The 22,284-nt window shown below is 42.0% G+C and overlaps 1 protein-coding gene across 2 annotated transcripts in view; it reads right to left on the bottom strand.

Annotated features, from left to right (window-relative positions):
- Positions 1–6,120: 6,120 nt before the first annotated feature.
- Positions 6,121–22,284, bottom strand: part of LRCH1 (leucine rich repeats and calponin homology domain containing 1) — a 215,336-nt gene continuing 199,172 nt past the window's right edge. For both annotated transcript variants that reach the window (XM_086328954.1, XM_086328955.1), the window contains exon 19: positions 6,121–8,410. In XM_086328954.1, coding sequence (XP_086185080.1) covers positions 8,300–8,410 — 111 coding nt within the window. In that variant the 3' untranslated portion in view covers positions 6,121–8,299. The remainder of the gene's footprint in view (positions 8,411–22,284) is intronic.

Genomic DNA, 22,284 nt, shown 5'->3' with positions numbered 1-22,284 from the left:
TAACACAATTAAAAATAAATCAACATCTCTACCCTCCACCAAAGAAGTACAAGGAATTAAGAGTATTTGAACTTCCATAATGCCTTCCTGGCTTTTGCAATAACCAGCTGGTACTTTCTTTCCACTGTCCTTTATTTAGCAACCTCCTACTCCAAATCAGACACCAGTGGTCATTGTCCTACGGCCAATGCTTATTCCAATGTGCTTACATAGTTTTATATTTATTTCTCAACCATACTTTTTTAAATTTTAGACCTTTCTTCTCCCTAAAATAATTAATTCAATGAAGGTGAATTGATGGTAATTCATTTTTTGTCTCAAGTTATGAATATTTATTTTCTCTTAGCACTTTAAAGAGGTTACTCACTGCCCATTGGCTTCTGATTGTACTATCAACAAGTCTATATTGTCCATCCAATTGGATTTCTCTTCTTTTTTGTAGGTAAGCTGTCTTCACTTTTAGGATTGTCTTTGTCTTTACTTATCCTGCTTGAAATGCACTATGCTTTCTCCATCTGAGCATTCAAATGCTTTATCAATTCTGGAAGGTTCTCAATCATCATCTTTATATATTGCCTCTCTTATATCTATTCTCTTCTGAATACTAAGAGAATTTTTTTTTTAAATGTGGTTAAAAAAAAAAAGTTCAAATAGCCTCCTGACAGTTCAGATCAAGACTTGCCACCAGATAAGTTGCAGAAGAAGCTTTCAGGCTTCAAGTTTCAGAGCTAACTTTGTCACTTCGGATGGTAAACCCAGGCATGGTTGGGTATAATCCCGAGGAATTAGGGTCTTGGTGGTGGAAACCTTCCTTCAGTAAGAAACTGCTTTTTTATCTCTCTGGTATCCTGGAGTGTGACAAATCTGAAAAACTTTAAGTAAACATGCTTCATCTCGGGGTTTCCCACACTGTATCTGTGGTAAAAATTCAAATGTTAAACCTATGGAAGCTGAGAGCTGTAATGACAAAGTCACAGGAGATGATATTTCCCCATCTACTCTCAGTCAATAATGGCTAGTTTCCTTTGCAGATGGACACATTTTTTCCCCCTATCCTTTCCATAACGAGGCAGCTTTATACAGATCCTAGCTTTGTGCAGAGATTTCACATCCAACTCAGGAATTACCCTTGAATGGGTCCATGTACTTATTTCTATCACAGAAGACCTATTAATAATATCTTTTCTTGGTCATCATCAAGATGGACAAAAGATCCCAGTACAGCCGTGGCTTCACCTTTGTCTTATGACTCTGAGCTCCAGCTCTATGGATTTTCTTATTTTCTTATAATAATCACAGCACTTCAATGTATATTATTTATTTTTTAAGCATTTCTAGGCATGTTGTTGGAGGTTTTTCTGGGCTGTGCATACTTCAGCTCCCTCCAGCGAGCTTAACTGGGATAATTCTGAAGTGTGAGGTGTTCTACTGTCTGTCTGTCCTCAGTCACTTCAGTCACGTCTGACTCTTTGCCACCCTGTGTACTGTACTGCCAGGCTCCTCTGTCTATAGGATTCTCCAGACAAGAGTATTAGAGTATGTTGTCATGTCCTCCTCCAGGGGATCTTCTCAGGGATTGAACCCGAGTCACTTACATCTCCTGCATTTGCAGGCAGGTTCTTTACCACTAGCGCCACCAGGGAAGGCGGGAGGTGTTCCATACCATTTCTCAAAGCTTCCTCCAGGATTGAGCTGGATTCAGTAGCTCATTGTGGAGCTGCTTTAAGGACGCACCCCCTAGTGGCCACTTTCTAGAAGGCATCCCTAGTGATCACCTCTTTCTCTTTTTTTAAATTTATTTTTAATTGGAGGATAATTGCTTTACACTGTTGTGTGGGTTTCTGCTGTACAGCAACATGAATCAGTTATAAGTATACATATATCCTCTCCCTCTTGCACCTCCCTCCCCTCCCCATCCCCCTGGACTTCCCCATTTTCTTGCAGGCTCCCTTCACCAAAGACCTAAGTGCCCTTACACTTATTTCCAAGTATGTCTGCTTCTTTGGGGCTTCCCTGGTAGCTCAGACAGTAAAGCATCTGCCTACAATGCGGGAGACCTGGGTTCGATCCCTGGGTGGGGAAGATCCCCTGGAGAAGGAAATGGCAACCCACTTCCAGTATTCATGCCTGGAAAATCCCATGGACCAAGGAGTCTGGTGGGCTACATACAGCCCATGGGGTCGCAGAGTCGGACACGACTGAGTGACTTCACTTCACTTCACTGCTGCTTCTTTGGGGTGTCCCTGGTAGTTCAGCTGGTAAAGAATCTGCCTGCAATACAGGAGACCCAGGATCGATCCCTAGGTCAGGAAGATCCCCTGTAGAAGAGAATGGCAACCCACTTTAGTATTCTTGCCTGGAGAATTCCATGAACAGACCATGGGGTCACAAAGAGTCAGACACAAGTGAGCAACTTTCACTTTCTGCTTCTTTTAGGTATTGCCTGCCTAATACCAGGTGCTTCTAGGAACTAGACATGCTTCTGGGTGCTTCCAGAGGAAGCCTCTAAAATATCCTGTTATGCCTATTAGAGACCATAGTTTCTAACATGGAACAATTCTATCCTGGAAAACGCATATGCTCCACCATTAACAAGGGCCGGGGTGGGGGCAGGGGAACCAGCATATAAGGTGGTACTCTGTAAAAATGCATAGGAATATCTCAAGGAAAATATTTTGAAAGTTTAACAGTTCCCTTAAGCTGGGATTACTGGTGACCTTCCCCAACATCTTTATACTTTCCAAACTTTATATGATGAACATGTATAACTTTGATAAACAGAGAGAAGAATCCCCAAATTTTAAAAAGTCGTAGCAATATTTTATTAAATTGGGAGAGAAAAATGGCAAGGAAAATGGAGATTTGTTCCTAGACCTCATGTCAAAGTGAGGTACGTGTCCCCTCAGTGTGCTTCTCTTATAAATCTTTTTTTCCTATTCTTGTTCTGACCTTAATCTGTCTTAGCTAGCTTTTGCACTGGTCCCAACAGGCTCAGCTTACCAGGTTTTATTTTATAAATATACTTTCTTTTGTATCTCCAAATATCTTAGGTATTGTCGAGAACCTTTTTTTTTAACTCCAGAAACCTCACCTGGGTTAGCTCTGCTGGGAAGTTCTTCTGTACGGTGAAAAGGACATAGGCCTGAGATGGCTGAATTTGACTTTGCCAGGCTCTCTCACCTGCTGTGACCTTGAATGAGTTATCTGAATACTCTGAGTCTCAGCTTCTCCTAGTTAATATGCACTCAAATGATTGCATGCAAAGCCATTGCCTCTTGAAAACACTCATGGGAGGTTTGCCAATTCAAGCTTCAGAAATACAGAACTCTTTACTACTGGATCAAGAAAGCAAAGAGCAGAGCTTTTTTGGTTGCTTCTCCCTGCAGGTCAGTTTTATACTCTAGGTGTTTCCCAAGTTTCGTGTCTTCTGTCTTCAGTCACCAGGAAAGAATCTGAGTCCTGGAGGAGACTTATTAGTCAATTGTGAATAACGGGGCTGCTCCTGAACCAGGTGGGAAGCGTCAGGTAAGAACCACCAAGGACTGGGCAGTACAGTGGTTAGGGCTCTGCACTCCCGTTGCAGGGGCATGTGTTTGATCCTGGTCGGGAACTAAGATCCTGCATGTCACTTGGGCGAAGCCAAAAAAAAAAAGAAACACAAAACCCTCACGGTATACAAGGCAAGGTTAGCTCCTAGAAGTATGTGGTATTAGGGGACAACCCTATGGGTGTCTGGGCTTCCCTCATAGCTCAGTTGGTAAAGAATCCGCCTGCAATACAGGAGACCCCAGTTCAATACCTGGGTTGTAAAGATCCGCTGGGGAAGGGAGAGCCTAACCACTCCAGTCTTCTTGGGCTTCCCTTGTGGCTCAGCTGGTAAAGAATCCACCTGTAGTCCGGGAGACCTGGGTTCAATCCCTGGGTTGGGAAGATCCCCTGGAGAAGGCTACCCACTCCAGTATTCTGGCCTGGAGAATACCATGGACTGTAGATCCCATGGGGTCGCAAAGAGTCAGACACAACTGAGCGACTTTCATTTCACCATGGGTGTCTACTGCAAGTCCTTTCCTTGTTGCATTTTGGTAAGAGATTTTAAGATAATATATGTAAAATTCATTGATTCTTCTAACTGACATCTCTCCAATGCCTACTGCATGATAAGCGCTGTACTGGGCAATGGAGAACCAGCAAAGAACCAAATAGACAAGCAGCCGTGTTTTAATAGAGCTAATAGTTCAGAACCTTTACCAACAAAGGTCTCTCTAGTCAAAGCTATGGTTTTTCCAGTGGTCATGTATGGATGTGAGAGTTGGACTATAAAGAAAGCTGAGCGCTGAAGAATTAATGCTTTCAAACTGTGGTGTTGGAGAAGACTCTTGATAGTCTGTTGGACTGCAAGGAAATCCAATCAGTCCATCCTAAAGAAGATCCGTCCTGAATATTCATTGAAAGGACTGATGCTGAAGCTGAACCTCCAATACTTTGGCCACCTGATGTGAAGAACCGACTCACTGGAAAAGCCCCTGATGCTGGGAAAGATTGAAGGCAGGAGGAGAAGGGGACGACAGAGGATGAGACGTTTGGATGGCATCACGGACTCAATGGACATCTGTTTGAGCAAGCTCTGGGAGTTGGTGACGGACAGGGAGGCCTGGCGTGCTGACCATGGGGTCGCAAAGAGTTGGACACGACTGAGCGACTGAACTGAAAGTTCAGAAAAAATTCTGGACTCACAGGAACCACTCCATAAATTCTGGCCAATTAGGTGGCCCATTAGCATGAGTGTGGGAAGTAGAGAGAGCTCTTTAGAGGGGAATCCTGCCTTACCCACAGCCAACGGGACCTGATCTCTGCTAGCTGACCTCCAGTGGAAGACAGAAGATTAGATAACCAGTCCCACTGGTGTCATTGCTGCCTAATACTCACCCCAGGAGAAACCAGGAAGTGCTCAGATACAGCAGGTGACTAGAATTCAGTCTCTGGGACAGTCCCCAGCTGTGGTCAGTGCCGTGTGGCTGAACTGCATGGGTGACCCTAATGCAAACATGCCCTGCCAGGCTCCCCCCAGTGCTCCCACTTCCATCCTTCCCCTTGCCCTTCACACATTCCCAGTCATTCCAATCAACTTACAATGCAAAGCATCTGCAAGGCACTGGACTCCTGTAATGTGCAGGAGACCAAGATGGCTACGCTTTGGGTACAGTCGCAGCACTTGCAGTCAAGAGCCTCACAGGCCGGGCATAGCTCTTCCTGACTCGGTAGATACGGTCCCAGCCGTTCCTGCTCAGGCTGGGGTCTCAGCTCTTGTGTGTGGGTTGGGGCAAGAAAGCAGAAATGATCTGTCCCTGTTTTCCCCTGAATCCCTCAAAACAGCTGCTCTTCTCCCAGAGGGAGGCTGGACGTGTGGGGAAAATGGTAACACCAACCTGGACTCATGGGAGGTGAAATCAGAAGTCACTGAGCTCCCTGAGGGTCGGACTCCTCAGTAGACAGTTGGGAGGGAGGACCAGACCCCAGGATTTCACAGCAAGCACCACAGAACCTTCAGATTTCCTCACGGACACTTCTGGGGCCACTACCCAAGGGACGAGTGGAGAGGTCTGATGTACACGTGGACTCCAACTGCCCTCCCTCACCAACCCCTCCAATCATAGCAACTCTGCTTTTGAGTGCTCATGTTCTGTGTGTTTCGGGGATCTTAGTTTGAATAAAAACTGTCCTATCCTATATACGCATATTATTTTTATATTTCACAATACACAACATAAAAACATATACACTAGATGATTGACACAATCTGTTTCATCAGTGACACTCTACGTATGATTTCTTTTCTGCATCTGATGGGGAAGTCAATCAGAAGATAGTCTGTACAGATTCAAAGTTTTAATGGCTGTTAAGTCATAAAAGGAAGGATATTTGCACTGTGCATATTCTGTCCACTTAGGGCACTGTCGGCCGGCCATGCACATCTTATTGCACGTGTAAGCAATGGACAAAGATCTTGAAGACATCTCAGCCACACAAAGGATTCCATTTTGAAGAAAAAAAAAAAAGCGCATTTTATAAAATATTGAAGCCATCCATATTATACAGCCAACTGCAAGAAAATACTGAAAATTAGTATCAAAAGAAATATTTTAATTCTGAAAAAAAATCTTTCAAAACAAGGATTACAGAGTTTCATATTGCCATATATACATGTAAAAAAAAATATTTCAGGACCCTGCATTCTCAATGCCCATCAAGGTGCAGCCATCTGAATTCCTATTTCTATCATCAACCTTTGACTGTGGCTAACATTGAATACGCTCTTTGTTCAAAGTGTTTTCTTTTTTTTTACATTGTTATGCTATTTGACAAAACAGGTATTTGTGCAGTACAGGAAAACATTAAAATATATTTTCAATTAGGTTAAAGTGCACAGTACATTTGACAGGAAGTAACTGCTAGCTGCCAATCCAAACGACTGTTTTCAGCGTCCCCTCCCCCCTTGCCCAGACGGGAGGGCAGCCCTGGCATTGGCTGATGTAAGTCTGTGTTCAACGCACACTGTCCTCCTGGTCTCTTTGTGTTCACATCTGTCTTACAGCTTGTGGCTGCCGCTGCTCTAAAAACTCAACAATGGCTTTTCACAGAGGCAAAGATGCAGTCAGCATTCACAAGACTTGGAAAGACGAATTCCTGGGAAATCTGTACCTGCAGGGTGAGTGCACACGCTTGTAACTGCCTAAAATAGGCTATGTGTCTGTGAAGTCTTACGTGACTCCCTCAGACCAACACGGATCCCTCTCCTTTGCTGGGTTTTCTCAAGTCATTGTTTTGTTTGAACTTGCTCCCTCCTGGGCCCTTCAGGCTCACAAATACTACTTACTTCACCTTCTCCTGTGCCCACCTTGGCGTGGCATCCATCTGCCCCACCAATTCACTGACTCACGTCTGAGGTTTCACACCAGGCACTGTGAGTCTTACAGTGTTTTATGGGCTACTCTGAAAGCCACCAGCTAAGCTGCAATAAAATAAGCACGTCTACATCTCAGAATTGTTGCCTCTTTTAAAACGGGCAGCTGTGGAAAGTGCTGGTTTCCTGACCTAGGTCCTGTATCTCAAGTTCTTTCTGAATCACTTTTCAATGAAGCTGACCTTAAAACACTTTGGTTACAGAATCATCTTTTCCTCCTCTCCCCTCTCCTACACCACTTCCTTATTACCTACCTTCGGTGCTAGACTTCTACCCAGGTTACAGTGCAAAATCACACGACAAGACACACGAGGCCAACACTCGTCACTTCTTTGTGTTAAAACGTGAATGTTTTGTGCATAGCAAAATAAGTATGAACCCAAAAAAAGAATTGTTCACATTTTTATATTCAAGTTTAATATGTCTTTTTTCCATCACGGCTATTTACAAATAACTTTGGGGTGCTCTCTCGATTTCAGTCAGTTCATTATATCAAGGGACAACAGGGCTGCTGGAATGTAGGAAGCTGGATGGAATGCAGAAATATAAATAAGACCAATGTTCCATAAACCAAAGTGTAAATAATGGCTCCCCAGAAAACAGTTTTTGTCACAGAAGCACCTGTTTTTTTTTGCTTAAATTTTTTTTTGAGTCATATACATCAGAAAACATGACTATGGAGACCTAGAACTACCTGCACACCAAAGAGGATAGAAAATAACTCAATATTTATAATATTAAAATAAAGTGTTTAACCACAAAAAAGCAGTAATAAAATAGTTTCCTAGTTTACAATTTGCATCCAAAGGATGAATAACAACTCACTAATAAATAATATTTATATAAATATTTTGTATGTCGAAAATAGTTTTTTGTTTTTTTTAAAGGCAATGGTCTCAAGAAACTTCTTGAAAAATTTGGTGGCGAAAAACCTGATTGAGTTTCATTCCCTCCACCCCCCTCCCCCACGAAATATACAATGTGTTTGGTTTTAATAAAAACAAATGCATCTTGCCGCAAAACGGTTGTGCTCGGTGTTTTGGTAATGGCAGTGGGTGAGCATGGAAGGGAGGAAGGAGGCTGCAGAAGGCGTTGATGTGCTGCTCCGCTCTTCACAACCAGCTCCCTCATGGGCTTTAGGTAATTACTTGTCTCACCTTAATGTCGGAGTCAGTTACGAAAGGTAGGAAATCTTCTCTCATGTCCTTCCGTCAATTCAACTCGAGTTGGGGAACTGACGAGCAGGGAGTGGGAGGGTGGAGGGGACAGGTGCTGAGAGCACAGTCCAGGGTCTCTGACTGGAAGAGCGTCTGAGCCGACCAGAGAGAGGAGTCGGTCTCATGTGAACAGAGCCTTCGCTACAGTCACATCTAGCAATGCTTGAACAGTAATGCCCACTTTGACCAGGCCTTTCTCTTCAAGAATGTGATGGGGTAGACACAGTTTTTCCTAAAAGGAAGAAGAACAAAGCATTGATTTTTAGATGACTGGAATCTAAGGATAAAACCTCGAGACACCACTGATAGGAGTTAAGTCGAGCTCTGTTGTCTGCCTATTTGATCACCTCAGACTGTGCTTTCTTCCTAGCTTTCAACCATTACAAAGACCTGTTCTGTGTTGGCAAAGAAAACAATGATTTTTTCCACAAGTGAGGGTTGCTCTAGAAAGACTTCCAGTCATCCTGAAATGTGCAAAAGATCTAAACATTAAAAAAAATCCTTGACACTAAATAACTGAGCTACATACAGTTGGAAACCACCCACCAGGAACATATTAGCTTATATTCTTACAAAGCAAAGTTGCAGACAGCCTCTCACACATTTTAAGAGAACTTGAATACTCATTTATACAGACCACACAAGGTTCTACTGACCATAAACCTTTACGAATCTTTTTTTAAACTGGCCATTAGTCTTGAGTTAGTTCATTTTATTTCCCATGATCTCTGGAATGGAGGCATCTTTTCTCAGTTTGCAAACAGCCTTATAAATAAGTAATTTTAACCACAGCCTTTAATAGCCTCCTTTTCAAGACTCTTTTATAAAACCGTCAAAGACACAAATGTCCTGCTACTTTCTCGCGCTGTATTTTTGCTCTTGGGAAATGTCCAGCACATACTATTCAAGAAAGATAATCAAGGCGACTCACTCCCTGTGTGTGGCACCCTGCACGCTCAACTGACGGTTTACAAAAGAGCAAAGACAAAGTAATTTTACACTTCTGTTGTCTGACCCTGGGCTAACACCATACAAGGGAATCTCCTTCCAGAGACTGTCTGCTTGAGAGGGAAATGACTCCACAGCAAACTCTCCCTCTTGTGTACCCGAAGATGGTGTGCTCTCCACAGTCCAGTAACCACTTTTTCCCCCAAACTGGAGTATCATTGCATTACAGTGTCGTGTTAGTTTCTGCTGTACAACAGAGAGAATCTGCTGTATGTCTGTGTATATAGCCCCTCCTCCCACCCTCTAGGTCACCACAGAGCACCAAGCTGAGCTCCTCATGCTATACGGCAGACTCTCACTCGCTATTTTACACATGGTAGTGTTTACACGTCAACCCTAATCTCCCAATTCATCCCACTCTTCCCTTCCACGCAGTGTTCTCATGTCCCTTCTCTGTGTCTATGTCTTTATTCCTGCCCTGCAATTAATAGGTTCATCTGTACCACTTTTCTGTATTTCACATATATGCATTAATATATGCATATTATTGCTTTTTTCCTTTCTCAGTGGCCACCGTTTTTAAGAAGAGTTGAGATGAAAGCTGCATTAAGCTCCAGGTGGTGGACGCAGTGTTTAACTTGAAGCCAACTGGGGTCACTGGTCAGAACTGCTTCCTTTCACGTGACTCTTGCTGGAGGAACCAGATCTTCCTGTTGCCTCAGTGCAGGAATCTCCATAAGTTATCCCAAGTACAGGCATTCTGCTCTTAAAAAGATCTTTAAAAGACACATGCAAGAACCTGTTCCACAACCTCGAAATGTCTGTAGATTCTAATCTCGCAGTCTTAGCATCCCCCATCCCTCCCACTTCCCCAACTTATAGACTTCAGAGTGTTTCAAACTCTGACTCTGGGCCTTAAGTAATGGCCATTTGTCAATATAAAACAGCTGATTCTTTTAAACACAATTTGAACAGTTATTTCAAATGGCTGCTGCTGCTGCTAAGGCACTTCAGTCGTGTCCAACTCTGTGTGACCCCATAGACAGCAGCCCACCAGGCTCCCCCAGCCCTGGGCTTCTCCAGGCAAGAACACTGGAGTGGGGTGCCATTTCCTTCTCCAGTGCATGAAAGTGAAAAGTGAAAGGGAAGTAGCTCAATCGCAACCCCATGGACTGCAGCCCACTAGGCTCCGTCCATGGGATTTTCCAGGCAAGAGTACTGGAGTAGGGTGCCATCGCCTTCTCCGTTTCAAGTGGCTGGTGTGTATCAAACAGGATTATCTTGTCATCAATGGTGTGTTCGGTGGAGAGGCAAGCTTATGCTGCTCGCCAACTTAGTAGCCAAATATCAACTTGAGAAAGAATAGGAGGTTCCGTCCAAGTTATGAACTGGGCCCCAGGCCACAGTGGCTTCCTCCTTGTGCTACAGCCTGAGGTCAGTGTGTACCCAACACCTGTTTGCCATGGCTTGTGAATCTCATTTCATTGCTAAGACTAATACCACAGGGACAGGAATGTATTTTCCTCATTCTTATGGTTTCTACAGAATCCAAGTAGGAAATTATAAATGCCTACTAACTATGGTTAAGCTCCTGGTCCAAGGAATTCCTTGGGGAAAAAAAAGAAATCTTCACTTTATACCAGATGCCAAGAACAATTTGAGATGAATTGAAGTTAAAAAGAAAATCCCCAAACACCCCTTCCAATCAAATATAGGTATGTATTTAATATTTTCTCTGAAAAACAGATGGGGATGAATATGTGATATCAAAATTACAAAAGATAAAAACAATTGATCACCTGAAAGTGTAAAGCTCCTGTGTATCAAAAAACAAACACTCAATTTAAAGATAAACCACCACTCAGTTTAAAGATAAACAACTAAAAAAATCAGCTGTATCAAATTACAAAGGGATTATATTGACACATAAGCTCAACAAATCATTGCAAAAAAAAACACTAAGAAATCAATAGAGCTCTGAGGAAGGAACATGAATAGAAGTTTAAAAACGAGGGATTTGCCCAAGGCATTTTGAACAAGATATTTTGCATCTTGACCTCAGCGTTCACCTATGTGTAGCAGCAAACATTCTTGAATTCTACAACTAATAGGTGGACAAAGCCTAACCTCTGTGTGCAACATGGCTTTGACAGGGCTGTCCTGAGTCCTGCTTGAGCTGTATGTCTCCATCAGTGACTGCCCAGTCCCACGGATTAGTGATGGCTCCAGTGGTCTGCAGAGTTGAGTTTCCAAAACAGAAGTCATGCTTGGGCAGGGCTGGGGCTCCAGGGAAACAGGATGGCAAGATATGAGGCCTTGGCTGCCTGCTGACAGGACACTGGAGTTGTCACATACCAAGTGAGCTCAAAGTCCTCCCACAGAGTTCCAGATTCTCCCTTCCACCCTTGCAGCTGGTGACAAGGAGCAAACAGCATATATAAAAGGTACCCCTTGCATCCTTTCTGGCTTTCTCTTTGCATTTAGACTTCCTAAGAATCCCCGAGGTGTCCTCAGATTACATTATGGGGTTGGAGGTACCTAGGAAGACAAGCATCAGATCATAGAAACCTTATAAAAACAATCAGAAGTTGTAGTTATTCTAGTACAGGACCAGGAGGACATCTCTGATGGGAATTACAACCTGAGGTGCTAGTTGACAGGACGAGTCTGCCAGAAACACAGAGGCGCTTCAGGGGTGGCCAGAGGCCATTTCTGTAACTCGAGTCCTGTCATTGCATATCCCACAGGGAGGGAATCCCTATAGAAGTTGTGATGGGAAGGAACTGCTGTGAATTTACAGCTGGATGGGAAATGATTTTACCTCACCTGTGTAATAAACTTAGAGAGGTGAACATTTACACTGGGTTTAAATGCACAAAAAAATCTTGTTAGAGGAGATGAGTGATTTCCATTGAGAATGTAGTAGTAGACTGCTCTCCTTTGCTGTTTCTTTTTAAAGCACAGAGCAGAATCATAAAACTCTCAAGAACTCGTCCTATCCTTTGCACTGTTTCTCCAATCGTGAAACAATTATTCACTCTTATCCCTTCACCCATCCCTCTTCTGAGCCACAACAAGTAGGGCTGAAAAAGGCAGGCGAGCCATAAAGATTCAACTCCAACTCTGCAAGCCTTCTGGGGTACCTCCTATAGGTCCGGTCCCAATGCTATAGATTTACGTTGCTTTTTTCCTTTCTTCTTTTTGACAACTCTGAGAGGTATTGGGTTTTTCTGTAACATCATATGGGAAAACCTGAATGAACTTTTTGGCCAATCCAATAAACAGAGTATTCTGTTTTAGAGAGGAGAAAACGGAGATGTAGAGAGCTTAACTTCGCTACAGTCACACAGTAGGTAAAGTAGGATTTGAACTTGTGTCTCATCTTACAGCAGCAGCCCCTTCCACGACATCATGTTGCTTCCTGCGAGGTCCTTGACTGAGAAATGAGTACGTTCCTTCTGTGTCCGGAAGACAGGAAACGGCCCCTGGCCCCTTGGAGTTCTCTCTAGGTAAGTCCCACCAAATTCAGCATCAGGTGGGCATGAGAGAACCCTCAACACAGGAAAGGCGTTAGCTCTGCTGGTTAGCTCACTCAGTTTCCTTTGTAGTGAGGGACAGACGTCTTGTTCTTGCAGAAAATGCCTCGTGGGAGCAGGCGGATCACTGTCCCTGCCTGACTCTCCTCTTTCTCTAGTTTCTTATGCTCCCCAAGAAGCACGCTGCCTCCTGCCAGGCCACCCACTAGACAAAATGAAGTCACCCAGGCAGCACATTTCATGTGGTTCAGTCTGTTGTCTAAAATGCAAAGTCCTGGCCCTAAACTGATTGAACCTTGAAACTGTCTGCATGGGAAAGAGAACTTCAGTTCCTCCTCTGCCACATGAGAACTCAGGGGCTGCTTCCTCCGATGCGAAATACAAATCATGTCAACCTCTTCTAGACCAGGAGAATTTGTCAAATCTTCATTTGGTTCTCTGTTTTCCAGCCCAGCTACTGTCTAGAATATTTGTTTTCTATACATATCTACCCCTTCTCTCACCCTTCTAAACCATACCCCCTTCACCTGGCTATTCCTACACATCGTTAAGGCTTCAGTGTAAACATCATGGTTCTAGAAAGGCTTCAAAGACCACACACTCTCATGAAGGTCAGTCCTGACTGTCCATGTGTTTCACATATAGAATCTTGTAGCTGACCTATCACAGAAACTTATCCATTGAATTCCTCTTTAATTGTCCACTAAGTCAGCTATATAAGATCCAAAAACCTTTAAGCCAGTCCAGCCCGTGGTCTGTTTTTGTAAATAAAGTTTTATTGAGACACATTTATGAGTCATCCGTGGCAGCTTTCATACTATAGCAGCTGAGCCAGGGAGTCCTAAAGGTAGGTTTTAGCCCACAGAGCCTAAAATATTTACTGGCATTTTATAGAAAAAGTTTGCCAACTCCTAGTCTAGAATGTAAGTTTTTTTTAAGACAAAATCACATGTCATGGTCACCCTTTTTATTGCCAAGGTGGGGTGCTGCACAAACAATCTTCATTCAATATTTGAAGAATGAATGAATGAACACAATCATAAACAAAATCCAGGGGAAAAGCCACAGAACTGGATCCTGATAGTCTTAAGGAAAAAAGCAAACATTCTATATACCTGATTATTTATTGAGAACTAATTTCAAAATCTGAAGCCGAATTTTAAAAGCCTAACCTCCTGGGACTTCCCTGGTAGTCAGTCCAGTGGTTAATATTTCACTTTTCAGTACAGGGAGTGTGAGTTTGATCCCTGGTAGTCAGTCCAGTGGTTAATATTTCACTTTTCAGTACAGGGAGTGTTGAGTTTGATCCCTGGTGGGGGACCTAAGATCCCACATGCCACGTGGCCCAAAAACCCAAACATAAAACAGAAATAGTATTGCACAAATTCAATACATGTTTTAAAAAACTTAAATCTCCTGAAATAAAATCCCATTAAAATACTTTTCACCTAATCCAGAACCATTTTCAAAATAATAAAATTTTAATTTACTGTCCATTACATTTACCCTGTAGGTAAAACATCCTTTTTCTTTATGATAGATACCACCATGGAATTTAGAGACATAACTCTAGCCACCGTACACTAAATTTAATTTCTTACTCACAAATAATTGGCCTTTATTTGTGAGTGCCTTTACTTATCTACTCCGTGATGAAAATCCCACTCAGTGGTCTTGTTTTTGAGTTCTGTGGGGCCTTTTCATCAGCACCGTTTTAAAGTGTTTCTCCCCAAGGGCAGTGAGCTACCTAGGAACCACAAATCCATAAGTAGAACGAACTAATAGAACTCAGTGTCACAGATTTCGGAAATCCCGACACTGAGTGGCAAGTTGCCACTGACTGAAGAACTGGAGAAAGAGAAGTTTCTATTTCAAATAGATCTTTCTATTTCAAAAAGAATGTGTAAATAAATACTTGATCATTTTTATCAGGTATTAGAAGGAAATAACTAAAAAAAAAAAGTCTTTCTTGTGAAAGGAAGATTTAGTATGCATATATAAATCACAACTAAATCCCCAACCACCTCTCAGATATCAAGTGGGTTGACCAAGTATCCCTAGTTACATGGCAGTGGCAGGCACCATGCTAGCATGTGAGCTGGTGCGTGGATACCTGGGGGAGGAACCACGGGGAGGTTTAATAATATTCTGAATAGAAATGAACAGTAATGGGCAAGAGAGTTCATTCTAAGTTTTGCCTAAAGGGCTAAATTAATTGTGTTCTGCTTGTTACCAGGCTATTTGATGAAAAAAAAATACCATCCAACAGATCCCCAGAGGAGCAGCACATTAGGGTACAGATGCATTAATGACACAAGAAATAAAAGTGGATCCAAAAAACTACTCCGGAAGCCAGAACTGAAATAGGAAGGCAGCCAAAGAATGATGTCAGGTCAGCGTTGAAAGTTAAATCTGTTCTCAAGGCATTGTGCTAGTTAGTTTTTATTGACAGCATTGTCTTTCAGATGGCCACCCAGTAAGTCATCTCTCTTCTTCCTCTGTGCCCCCATCCTAATTAAGAAGAAAAAAACCAAATAGCTATGACCATGGAAGGGAAGTCTCAATGCACTGCAGAGCTGGACATAAGTGCTGAGTGTAATTCTGGGGGTGCACAAATTAATGTATTGATGGGCTGATAAAAACTTGGATTTATCACCCAAAATGTATTTATTAACAACTTATGGCTCATGGTGCTCGTTAGACATTGTACAAAGGGATTTTATTGTGTTACAAGTTAATGAGTACAAGACAGCACCCAAGGCAATTCAGTACATCTGCAGGTTACTTATTACACAACTGATGTGAATTAGACAACTCCACACACCCTGTATTTCACCAATCAACACAAAATCAGGAGGGAAAGGCTCAGTTAACTCAAGATATTACCATGTAAAGACTGTCTCCTGTTAGAAAATCTGATCTGATTTACCAACAAAGCATCTTTATAAAATATATTCTTCTAACTATGTAAGTTTTCCACATTCTCAAGTTCCCCTAGATTCATGGAAATGTTCAGAAAAATAAAATTATCTTCTTAGTAGCCATCTATAAATACTGCTTCCATCTGAGTAAATGAGAAATTTATCTTGAGGAAGTGAACTCCATTCTCCCCCTCCACCCAACCTAAGAAAAGATATTTGGCAGCCGGATGTAAATCGAACTGGGGAGTCTGTCTTCACCTTGGAGTAGGGCCTTCTCGTATTATAAAATGACATCCCAAACCACGAATATCTTGGTCTAGATAGGATCACAATGTCCTTTTCTTTAATTATAAACTGATAACATTCCTCTGAAAGCAGATATAATAATTAACATATAATCCTTTAAGTTTATTAAATATAGAAGTAGCTTGCTAATGTCACTGGAAATCAAAGGTTAAATGGAAATTTCAAGTCACTGGAGAAACTACATTCTTCTAAAATAAAAGCAATCTCATTGGCTCCTACCATAGTAACCCAAGCCCCAGGACCAAAAATGTTCCATGACTCATGGCTTTATTTGGAAATAAATACTGTCAAATCCATCACATTCTAGACTTGAAGTTACGATGTGATGTAACGAAAAAAAAAAAGCAAAATGACCCATTATATTATTTAAAAATAGAAATCCCTTCTGGAAAATCCTTTCTAAGAGCCTCAGAGTAGACCAAACAAGGAAATAAGAAGTAAAAATATACAGAAAGAGTGGTGTGCAGTGGATCCTCCAGGGGGCGCTCTGACAGTTTGAGCCCCCTTCTCCCCATTGACCCTTCAGCACAGCTCTCATGCAGCAGGGCAGAGAGTCACCCGCCCTGATGCCCTTCACAGCTCCCGCTGCAGGAAGCAGGGAGGAAGCCAAATGGACAGCCAGCAAAGCAGTCATTTTCCAGATGGTAATTTTCAACTTGGTCAACAGTAGTTATTATTAAAGACCAAATTGAACCCCAAATGCTTGCTTTCTGTCTTCTTGGCAAGGTGGCCCCTCTACAGTTCAACTGCCCAATCCTGAATTAGGATTCAACTTCAATACTGACCCAATAGAAAGATTTTCATACGCTAAATCCCCTTTGCTCCTGTTCTGGAAACTTCTGCTCTACCCAGGGCAGCAAAGCTCACTGGGAGAGAGAAGAGGCCCTGCATAGCTGGCACTGCTGCTGGCACTACGTGGACGAGGAAACGAGGTGTGCGTACACCCAGTCCTCACTGTTCCTCAGCAAGTGAAATTATTTAATGGGAACCGCAATCTATAAAGTTTGTGCTTCTGGAAAATCTGATGTATAAACGTTCAGCTTCAAAACTTGAGAGATTACTGAAGAGATGACAGGGATGGAAGTTTGCAAGGCAAAGGCTCAGAGGGAGGAAGGACCCTGTCACAGAGCAGGGGACAGACCAGAGCGTAAGGATGCACATGCAGGCGTTACGGAGGCAGAGCATTCCAGCGGTAAGTGATATAGATCAGCACTATAAAGAGAATATGGACAAGACAGAAGCTTATAAGGTCCCTGGAGCGGAGGGCAGAAGTTGGTTGTGGGGGTTTCTCCCCAAGTGCCAGCAGAGTGTCAACAGTCTTTCGAATGTGACGAAAATCCAACTGCAGGATGTCATACGGAGAGCAGAGGTCAGCCTATTCCGGGGGCAGCCATCAGGACAGAAAGAGACAGTGCATACAATTAAAAATACACAGAACAATGGCTGGAAAGAAGAACACATTTTTACTTACTAGCAAATGGCAAGAGTAACCCCTTATTTCAAGCAGGTAAAAACCGTTTCACCAAAGTTTTTTTTTTTTTTTTTTTTAATTAATTACAAAATAAAAGCAGCATTCCCAAGGACTTCTATGCAAATAGGACAAAGAAATTCTTTACCCCCAATCTTGCTAGTGAGGAAGAGAATGTTCTGTAATTTATATGTCATTCTGGTATTCAAAGAGTTTTAATATTCAAGTGTTCTCATGTGTCAACAATGGCATTAAAATAAGAGCTTTTCACCTGGGACACATTTAGGTCTTCGCCTTACTAAAGGGAAAAATATAAACTTTAAAATTTAAGCCATTATCCTGGTCTATGAAGACTGAATATAAAGTATTTCTCTCTGAAAGGTAATGAATGCACCTAATTTGTTTTTCTTTTAGAATTTTGATAAACTCTGGGCATTGCTAGGTCTAATTATATCCCTACATGTGCCCCAAAAGTACATTAAATTTCACATTTTTGCTACTGACATAAACCAAAAGTCTAGCAGAGCTTCTTAGATCTGCAGTTAAATAACAGTACATTCCTGTATAGCATTATTATGTAGATTTCTTCACCTCTCAACAGGTATGGTTTGGGCATGGACCTTCAGGTTTTGTCTACGTGAGAGTCACCATGCAAGGAGGCAGAACTCTTCCTTTCTCAACTAAACGCAAAATTAGGTGCTGAGTCTTGGTTGACCTCTGGATGCCTAATGCTCTCAAGAAAAAAATGGTTTTCTGATACCCTGAATTCCTGACCACAGTTTCAACTTAAAAATTATAATTGATATGTCAGTATAAAACCAAAGTTCTGGTTTTGTTTCCAAATTGAAAAAGAAAATATTTGAAAATATTTGTAATATCTTTCATAAATGCAGCTTTATGTCCAAATTAGGCAAAGCATTTAAATATATATATAATATATATTTTATGATATACTTTGCAACAACATTGCCCTCTGTTTTAGCATCACTGCTAAGCAGAGGCAAATCACAGAGCAACTGAAAGATGATTCTAAAAGACTATGTCTTTCTCATATATTCTGAAGTTAGCTTGATGGCCCCTGGTAAGGAGGCAAACTCAGTGTAAATGGGTTGAATAAGATTATAAACCTCCCAATCTTAATTTATGAAGGTAGAGATACTCTTAACAAAAGACATTTAAGGGAATTAACAAATCATGTTATATCTATTCAGATCATGCATCTTTTCTCAGTGCATTAGGAGGAATCAAGTGAACACTGCTATTTTCTCAAGAATTAAAACAGCTACTGTGTGTGTGTTACTTGCTCAGTCATGTCTGACTCTTTGCAACCCCATGGACTGTAGTTCGCCAGGCTCCTTTGTCCACGGGATTCTCCAGGCAAGAACACTGGAGTGGGTTGCCATTCCCTACTCCAGGGGATCTTCCTGACCCAGGGATTGAACCCAGGTCTCCCGCAGTGCAGGCAGATTCTTTACCATCTGAACCACCAGGCTACTAATAGAATGTATTTCACTAGGACAGTGATGGACTCAAGAATTAACAGATGGGGAAACATCTAGGAGAAGTAGCTTCCTATTGCAATAACAATTTTCTATTGCAACGTTGTGCTTAATCAGTGAACTCTGAACAAAATGAACATGAGACAGAAGGCATATGCACACTGAAATGTGATTGTCACAAAAGGGGTATTTCCATGGGTAAAAGCAGTATATATCTCCAGTATGTATTTCAAAACATTTCCCAGAACCCTATGGAAAATGTCTGGTCTGCTTTCCTGCAACTCCACCAAAGAACTCAGATTGTCTATGGTTTCCAGTGTATTTATCCAACAGTACACTTCTCACATGGGTAGGCAACACAGACCATTCTTCTCATTCTGGAAATAATTTTCATGATGCCACAGATTCTGGGTTTTATTTAGATTACGGTGGGTAAAACTGTTTTTAGCCAGTCCATGGCGGGTGGTTTAAATTAAATCACAATCTCTGAAGAAAAAGGCATGGGTCTAAGATTGGCTGACAGGCAAAATCATAATGGGTGGAGTACGGGCGCCTCTGCTTCCACCCCAGTTACACAGCTCACAGCCATCAAGTCAGCCCCTCAAGGATGCCGTGACGGGAACCAGGGCTGAAACTGCCAGGAGAACCTGGGGGTTTTCTGATCCTTGTGCTTCCCCAATTTCAGTCTTAATAAGAAGGACTTACAGATTATGCTTTATTTTTTCTTATAATTAAAATCAGAAAACACTACAAGAGAAGGAAATTTTAAAAGGCCAAACTTCACCATATATTTACAGAGCACTAGTAATTATTGCAAGGTGTTTGAAAAACATAGTTAATATACTTAAGAGTCCCCAGAGGCAAGTGCAAATTCTAATTTCCGTTATAGTGAACAGAAATCACCATTACTAGAGGTTAACTGGTTCTGATACAAGGCAACATGTGTGTGGCTAAAATTACTATTAAAGATTAACTCAGGTTCCCCCAAATACTACAGATACAAATAGATATATAGATGGATCTGGCAAAAGGTTTAATTTACAGGCATTCTGAGTGTAATAGACTAAATTCTAAGAAATTTAGAATATACTGTTTATTTACATTTAATTTTAAAGGCAGTATACTTATTAATACAAAGTATTTTTAGCACAGGAACACTGATGGTTATTCTGAAAATTTAAAGTCTTAGTTGACAAGGTATTATTTGGCAGAGTGAATTAGGAAAAGGTTTCCAGAGTTTTCCCCCAGATATGATAACTAATCAACAATTTTATGCACTTAGAGAGTAACTCTAATATTGGTATGATAATTTATCTGGAAATGTAATTTTAAGCTTTTGGAATAAAATATTTATTTTTAACCATGTATATCTGAAAGGCTGTCAGAGCACCGACTAGACTTTGTTCTGCCACCAGGAGACACCCAGTGGGAGAGGATTCTTACTTGAACGGTGATAAACACCTACTAACTATTAAGGGATGACTGGTTTTCCAAGCTAGAGATTAGCTCTATTTAATAAATTATGAATTTAAAAACTGATTTTAATATAATCAGGTGTATAATCAGGGACCTGGACCTCTGGTTATCCAACCTCAGAGATAATCAATGCAAATAGAAACATAAATCTTGTAATAATCTCACCACCCCTTAAAAGTGTTTATTAGTTAGGATTTAAATTGACACTAAAGTCATTGATTTGGGGAAGAAAAGAGGCATTGGGCTCAAAGAGGCAAAGGAACTCATAACCTCCTATTTTAAGATTAAAACAAACAAAAAAGGTAGCTTCAATATATAAAATGTGTTTCAATTAAAAATTTCTTATCAGTTTTATATGTATAGTGTCCTAAACCCTCAAAAACGGGTGTAAAGTAGGAAAGGTTTTACAATTATTTTCAAAAATAATACCTCATATAAAAGAAAAAAAATACAAATATGAAAGGTACTGACAAGAAGATTCAATCATAATTCCATTTGTATCAACGCAGTCATCGTTAACTTCTCAGTGCATTTTAGGATTTTATTTTTAACTCATCTGGCTGATGCAGAGGATGGACACCAAGTGACTTGCCTTGTGGACATGGAATGAAAACATTCCCCTCCCACAGGCCAGCAAGGACCCCTCTCTGCCTGCCTGGGCAGCACAGAGGCCCTGTACAGTATATGGAGTTGCTGCCCTAATCCTCTTGCCTGTTTTCTCCCTGGAGTTAGTAATGAATAGGAAGGGCTAGGCAGTTAGAAAACGAGGTGCATTTAATTCCAAGTTCCTTCTTCCTCTAAAGAGAACCAGGTCTGTTAAATGAAGGACCTTGGTCCACAAAGAGGTTGGAGGCCAAGGTTTCTCATTTAAATTGGAGAGACAGAGAACAAGGTGTCCATTCTCAACAGGACCAAGGGTTCCCTCCTCAGACAGAAACCTGGGTAACTCCTCTCAGAAGAAGACCAGGGCAATCCCCTCGGAAAATTTGGTGACTTCTCTCAAGAAAGACCAGGGAGTCTCACCTTGGACAGACACCTGACAGAGACCTGTTCTTTCCCAGGAGAGAACAGGGTGTCTCCCCTCAGACTGAGACTTGAGCTATTTCTCTCGGAAAAAGAACAGGGCATCTCCTTTCAGTCAGAGATCTGAGTGTCTTGACCCAGAGAAAGAGTGAGTCTTCTTTGCTCAGAAATGTGAGTGACTTCTCTCAGAAAAAGACCAGGGCTTCGCCCCCCAAACAGAATCCTGAGCAACTTCTCCCAGAGAAAGACCAGGGTGTCTCCACTCTGTCAGAGACCCAAGCACTCCTTCAATTAAAAAAAAAACAAAAACAAAAAACAGGACATCTCCACTCAGAGACACCTGAGAGACTTCTCTCAGAGAAAGACCAGGGCATCTCCCCTCATACAGTGAGTTGGGCGACTTCTCCTAGGAATGGCCAGGGCTTTTCCCCTTGTCAGAGACCCAAGCAGCTTGTCCCAGAGAAAGACCAGGATGTCTCCCCTCAGTCAGAGACCTGAGAGACTTCTCTCGGAGAAAGACCAGGGCATCTCCCCTCAGACAGTGAGTTGGGCGACCTCTCCCAGGTATGACCAGGGTTTTTCCAATTGTCAGAGACCCAAGCAGTTTCTCCCAGAGAAAGCCCACCAGGGTGTCTCCCCTCAGTCAGAGACCTGGGAGACTTCTCCCAGAGAAAAACTAGGGCATCTCCCCTCAGTCAGAGACCTGAGGGACTTCTCCCAGGGAAAGACCAGGGTGTCTCCCCTCAGAGACCTGAGGGACTCTTTCCAGAAAAAAAAAAAAAAGCAGGGCATCTCCCTTCATGAAGAGATCTGGGTGACTTCTCTCAGAGAAAAACCAGGGCATCTCCCCTGGACAGAGAGTTGGGTGACTTCTCCCAGGAATGACCAGGGAGCCTCCCCTCAGAGACCTAAGCAACTTCTCCCAGAGA

Source organism: Bos grunniens, chromosome 12 (assembly GCF_055505025.1).
Source record: "Bos grunniens cultivar Pamir isolate PY7600 chromosome 12, Bosgru_T2T1.0, whole genome shotgun sequence".
NCBI classification, from domain to species: domain Eukaryota; kingdom Metazoa; phylum Chordata; class Mammalia; order Artiodactyla; family Bovidae; genus Bos; species Bos grunniens.
This window is presented reverse-complemented; position numbering and strand designations above follow the sequence as displayed.